This window comes from Paralichthys olivaceus, chromosome 6 (assembly GCF_024713975.1).
Source record: "Paralichthys olivaceus isolate ysfri-2021 chromosome 6, ASM2471397v2, whole genome shotgun sequence".
NCBI classification, from domain to species: Eukaryota; Metazoa; Chordata; class Actinopteri; order Pleuronectiformes; family Paralichthyidae; genus Paralichthys; species Paralichthys olivaceus.
In genome coordinates this window covers 14,671,089-14,677,762 of record NC_091098.1, presented here as the reverse complement: position 1 = coordinate 14,677,762, position 6,674 = coordinate 14,671,089, and the positions used below count along the sequence as shown (strand labels likewise).

The following is a 6,674-nucleotide window of genomic DNA, read 5'->3' as shown; positions in this document are numbered from 1 at the left end:
TTTTAGGTCGAAACATCCTTATTTCTGGAGTGAGGTTCTCTGAGCGGGGGAGCCGCTCTCCTGCAGGCAGCCGTGCATGGGCACTAACTGATGGAGGCTCTGGGCCAAACTGGGAGTGTGCTGCTGACTCAGCCTCGACTGCTGCATTAATTTATCTGCACTGCAGTGCTCCACCACCTCCCTTCTCTTTTACTTACCCCCTCCCCTCCCTGACTCACTCTCTCTCTCTCTCCCTCCCTCCTCTCCACCTCATTGCACTCCCATACAGCCATCCTGGAGCATGATAGAGTAGCCAAAGAGAATAGGGAGGGTCAATAGTCAATAAGGAGCAGGTTCCCAATGCCTGCATGAAGTGTAGATGATTGATAACAGAGAGACACGTACAGTAGATCTGGGGGAGAAAATAAATCACACAAAAACACAGGAAGATGGAGGGAGGGGGAGCACTGGGAGTTGAAAAGAGTTGGATGATTGGAAATAGAGATCTTTGGATTTTATTTATTTTTTAAAGGAAAGGGAGGAGAGAAAGCAGGTGGAAAGAACCTCCATCTATTTGCATACAAGTCCATCTACTACCCCCAATAAGGGTCTCATAAACCCCTCCCACATAGAAAACCCCTATGCAAAAGTGCAACACAGCACAAACAAATCAATACGCCCCAGCATGGCTGTCTGGACCCTGTTCACACGAGGTTGTGAGGTTATCGCAGAGACGACTGTAACATGATACCTCAAGCTATTTATTTAATGGGAGACCACAAACAAGAGCAGGGTAGTACAGATGGACTGTATAATAATGTGGCTATAGTCCATCCTCTGCCTGTGAGGGGGGTGTTAACAGCGGGCTCTTAACAAATCCAATAAGTCCATTACATTTGAAAGGCTGCCTTTCACAACCCTGTTACCACCGCAGCACTCAGCTCCATTTCACAGGATGTTTTTGCACTTGCATCCACATACAGCGCCACAAAAGTGAAATAATCCACACAAAATGGTGACCACTATACCACAAGTGGACACAGTGAATCGGAAATCCGCCTGAAGAAAAGTGGAGGGAGGGAATCTGCTGCACAAACACATCCAGAACATTTGAGCAAGAAACAAACACAGGTTGTAACTGGAAGGCTGCTTTATTGGTAATAAAAAGGTTCGTGCTCAAATGAAGACAATCTTTCATATATTCTTACCAAGAGTCCAAGTGGTTGTGCAACACACCATCATATTGTACTGTATATCCTCTGTCAAGGTGTCAAATGATAACAACAGTTTGAAAAGCACTTTTTAATTTTTCAGCGAAAAAGAAAAAACGCCCATAATAAACCATGCTTAAAAAAAAAGAATGAGTCCTATAAACAAATATTGATACAAAAATAAATTTCAGATGGAAAGAAATAAAACAGAAATATAGAAGGCAAGCTGCTTTTTCACAAGCCAAGTGGGTGACACACAAAGCACTAAGAACAGGACATTTTTGAGTTTTCTGTTAACATCACACACTGTTGAATATTAAGATGAAGTGGGGTGTCTGGATGATCCTCTGGCAGTATTTCTGACTCGACATCCCTGATTAATGTTGTGCTCATCCTCAAACCCCCACCCTCCACAGTTTGGAAACATGTTTTTGTGTTCCTTTTTTGTTTGTTTCTTTATTTTTTTGCTGTTTTTTTTGTTGTTGTTTTTTTTCCCTGTGTGGCATCGACATCCAAATTCGCAGAAAAAGCAGAAAAAAGGCACATGCCATTGAGTGGAACACTAGAAACAAACTATTCATTAAAAGAAATGTGAGGATGAGAAGCAAGTACACGACTGTATGCATGTTGAGTTGTAATGGCACTGATGTGTGTGTGTGTTTATGGGAGGGGGGGGTGGGGGGTGGGGGTGGCAGTCGCACCAGCTGACATTGTCTTGGAAGAGACCACTGGTTAAGTTGGATAGTCGTGTGTGTGCGTGTGTCCATGACTGTGGGCGTGTCCGCTATATTCAGTGAAGGTGAGAAATATGACACTAAGTGAGAAATGTGCTGGTAACATTATCCTTTCATCATGATCAGGCTACAATCCATGGCAAGCAGCTCCAGTAACATAGCACATGAGCTATTTTCCCAACATAGAAGGGTGCTGGAAACAACCAGTTTTAGACATCCATTGAACGTGTTGCACATAAATCAAATGTGACAAACAGTGTTCTTCTGTTTTATGTATATACATATAGACATATATGTATACATGTATATATCTTTTGTATTATATAATATCTATATATCATTCAATTTCCGTCAACAAAGTGAAAAGTGTCTCAAAAAATCCAAAAGGTAACAAATGTGACAAAGGGCATAGCTGGAAGCCATTCTATATTATTGTTATTATTCATTTTTTGATTATTAGTAGTAACATTTTTAAAATTTCCATATTTACAAAAAAACACAACAAAGCATGCCGATAAAATAAAAGAATATAATACAATATTTATAGTTTCTCTCAAAAAGTTCGTTCTTTTTCAGCGATTGTGCCATTTACATCATAGCCTGCACTGTACATATATATCTTTTTGTGTTTTCTTTTATTTTTTTGTCCTTTTTTTGTTTGGTTTTTTTTCATCTTTTTTTTCAAGTGTGAATGTATCATTCTAAAACATTACATCCAAGATGAACATGGATAAATTGGATGACATTACTCACGCCTCATGTGGTTCTCATTGGGAATGTATTTGGTTTCAGTGTGCAGCAGCCAAACTGATTCGGAGACCTCATATTGTAAACAGACCTCAGTTATTGTTACAGACAGGGTTTTCTGGTACAGGCAGTGTTAAGCACACCAAATAGCATCAGTGGTGCAACGATGGATGCTAGATTTATATCCAGTCATCCATTTATAAATAGGACCATCACTCCTGTGTAGAAAAAAGAAATGGCAGGAACACGCATGGAGGCAGTTGTGTCTTGTCAACCACTTGACAGAGCCTCAGTTTTTTGTGTGTTTTGTTTTTTTAATGAAAAACACCCACAAAGCTTATTGTACAACATAGCTGCGTCGATGTGAGGCCTGCTGATGTTTAATCTCGGCGAGTGTTAGGGTTTCTACCTTCATCTCTGGCTAATTCTTTTTTGAAGCAGGTGATAGTGTTTTAAAAGCCTGCACGTACGTGAAAAGATGGTGCGAGCCGGGGTCCAACACCACACAGTGTTTAAGAGGTCCCACAAAAGCACAATGATACACTGACAGAAATGGGACTTTCAGCACTCTGACTCAGACCAAAGCACTATTCTCTTCTTCTTCTGCGCTTGCGTTTCTCTCCTGTTCTCATGGCAGTCAGTCTAAAACCCTGAAGGGAGGGGCTCCGCCTGTTTATTGGTCCACGTTCATATTGTGTTATTTCTCACCTGCTCACCTCCCTGTTACATCAGACAAAATCCATTTGATTCTGCGGACAAAACCACAAGCCCTTCATGGCGATCCACCTTTTATACATGCTAGGCACGAGGAGGCATGTCCTTGTGATAATTCTTAGCTGTTTCAGATGGTCAGTGTCACTCTCACTGATCAAAAGCCTTTTCTGAGAATGATTGTAGCACAAGGACATCAGAGAAGGACTTCAAGGCTTTTTTTTTCTCTAAAGCTGGCAACTCAAATTGTCCGAAATGCACTACCTTAAAAGACATCGCTCGCTGGGAAATTCTGATATGGATCTGATGGAGTAGAAAAGAGGAACTGTAAGGAAATTAATCTGCTAAAGTACAGCCTAATGCATCTCAATGTGGTTTTCTGTTCTTCCACTAGCTCAAAACAAAATAAATATCAAAACAAAGCAAAATAATGAAATAGAATATTTCTGTCCCTTCTCCAGGAACTACAGCAGTAGATAATCTATCTATTGAGTGCACCAGACCTTTACTGGTGCCAGATACAGATTCCTTGGCGTGAAACATCACCTGCTCTCATTGCCGCAACAAGGACCAGAGGAAAGTAAGGAAAGTGACTGTATAGGATGGATGTAAAAAAACAAGAAAAGATGCAAGCCCCTGATTTGGTTCAGGACCTCAGATGCGACCCTCCAAATCTGTGCATATATATTCCATATGTAGATACTCTGCTTCCTAACACTCATACACTCCACACGCTTTCTAAACTATTCACATTCAGAGCAGCAAAAAAACCTTTCTATTTTGTGTTGTTGGTTTATCCGTTTGCAGTGTTGTCTCTGAGGAACTTACGTCTTTCATTCACCTGAAATTTTCATGAAGGGCTGAATTAAAAAAGACTAAGGTCTGTTGAAAAACAAAAGTAGTGAAGGGCGGGATCATACGAATATCATTCCCCCAAATATTCTCTATATCATTATTATAATCTTCATTTTTCCCTTTATCGTTCTTCCCAGTGGACAGCCTCAAACTTATAGTCAAGCCACAGCAGTGGTCTGAGAATTAGTGTCTTGTGGACTATGATTACTCATGCATGATTCCTGATCAAAACATGCCTTCATGCAAGTCATTTCTATGCATTGAACGAGCACAATAATTATTATTTATCTGGAACTCGGTCTGAGCAAGTCTCCTTCAGCCCAAGTCAAAACAATGACTAATGACCCCTACCCGGTCAGTGTGAAAGCCCATATAAAGAATGTCTTTTTCAGTGTCAGTATAACAAAGAGGAGATGAAAAGACTAGTGACATGGGCTAAATGTTATCTCTTTTTTTGCTGCTCAAATAATGTAAAGATGCAAGTATACTCAGCACAAACAAACAACAAAAAAATCTTTGTCTGCAGTTCTGGGTTTCCCCCTCCCTCGCAAGTGTTTCCTTCCTAGCTAAACTTGCTTGGTTGATTATTGTTTTCTTCTTTGATAAAGATGGTAAACTCAGTGTTACAGACCCTCCTGTAGACTGCTAACACAGTTCTAGTAGGATCTGTGTGATCCAGTCCCATAGCATTAAAGAGCCTTGCTGGGGGGGGTTCCACTCATGGTGGTGGCAGGGATTTTGCATTTCTCCAATCATCTTGCAGAGATTTCTGTGCCTTGGCAGTTGGTCCCCAAAGAAATGTGTGTCATTGGCAAAGCACACTTTCTCAGTCACTGTTTTTTCATTTTTGTGTTTTTGTCCCTCATTTTTTATGAACTTGGTCACTACACAGCAAAAGTTCCACAGTAAACTGATTGCGTTTGGTTCATCTGTCTCTGATGACATAAGAAACCCCATTGTCTCAGTAGTGTTTGAGTCTGTAAACATTTTTTTATATGGTTTTGTTGTTTTGTTTTTTTCTTACTTGCAAATGATCACTTTTCTACATTTGTTGGGTTTGGGCTCAGAGTCTCATCTCGCTGTGTTTTATTGGATTTTAAGAGTCACTAAACCCTAACACTTGGATTCCCACTCATCTTTTTGGTTTTTGTCCTTCTCTTTCCTGGCCCACTCCTCCTTGTTTTCATCCTGCTTCTCCTTGTCAGGTTTGGTCACACTGTCGTAAGAGGGGAGAGAGGCTGTCGATGGTGTGCTCTCCTTCTTCTCCTGGTTGGTCCCACCATTTTCAAGCTTATTGTTAGTAAAAGTGTGGCGCTTGAAGATGATGCCGCGCCTGATGAGGTGAGCACGGTAGGCGTTCTGGATAATTCTGGCAGAGACATCTTCCTGTTTGCGGCGCAGGGTGGTGGTGATGGGTTCATACGACACCTTGGAGGGGTTGGCTGCCACAAAACGCTCTTCCATCTGCTGTCTCAGCATGTCCAACTCACCACTGTCACCCAGCACACGCTTTGTGAAGGCAAACAGGATGTCCAGGCAGTGAATGCGGTCGCCACTCACCATGGGCATGTCCATGGCAATTAGTTCTATAGTGTTGGGCTTTGGCACGCGAAGTGGATGCTCCAATGCGTCTGCAAAGTCAGACAGCTTGGCAAAAGTGATGAATTGAGAGGCAGTTGGGTCAAACTTCTCCCAGATCTCGTAGAAGGTCTCAAAGTCGTCCTCACTGAGTGGATCAGCACTTTCTTCTGTAGCGACACTGAAGTTCTCCAAGATGATGGCAATGTACATGTTGACCACAATCAGGAAAGAAATGATGATGTACATGACAAAAAAGAAGATTCCCACTGAGGGATTACCACAGTCCCCCTTCACAGATGTCCCAGGGTTCTCCAACTTGGGGTTGCAGTCTGGTGGGTAGTTGAGGATTGGCAGTAGCAAGCCGTCCCATCCAGCCGATGTAGTAATCATAAACAGAATAATCATGCTGTTTCCAAAGGTTTCAAAGTTGTACAGGTCGTCAATGCCCGCTCCGTGCTTCACGTAGCCAAAGTTAGACATGCCGAAGATGGAGAAGATGAACATGACCAGGAAGAGCAGTAAGCCAATGTTGAACAGGGCTGGCAGCGACATCATCAAAGCAAAGAGCAATGTCCGAATGCCCTTAGCTCCTTTAATCAGACGGAGGATACGACCGATACGAGCCAGCCTGATCACCCTAAATAGAGTTGGTGACACAAAGTACTTCTCAATGATGTCAGCCAAGAACATACCTGAGGGAAAGAAACAAGGAGAAAACAATCAGAATAATACAGACACATAGGACATAGTATTCAAGTGACTCCCACTTCAGGCAATGATGCAGGCAGCCCTTCTTGTGACAAAATGGATGTGAGCCCAAATATCCCAAAACAAATGTGGGCCTATTTTAGGAAAC

The 6,674-nt window shown here is 42.0% G+C and overlaps 1 protein-coding gene across 6 annotated transcripts in view; it reads right to left on the bottom strand.

Annotated features, from left to right (window-relative positions):
- Positions 1 to 1,111: 1,111 nt before the first annotated feature.
- scn8aa (sodium channel, voltage gated, type VIII, alpha subunit a) overlaps positions 1,112 to 6,674 on the bottom strand; it is a 43,368-nt gene continuing 37,805 nt past the window's right edge. For all 6 annotated transcript variants that reach the window (XM_069526628.1, XM_069526629.1, XM_020089231.2 and 3 more), the window contains one exon: positions 1,112 to 6,510. In XM_069526628.1, coding sequence (XP_069382729.1) covers positions 5,351 to 6,510 — 1,160 coding nt within the window. In that variant the 3' untranslated portion in view covers positions 1,112 to 5,350. The remainder of the gene's footprint in view (positions 6,511 to 6,674) is intronic.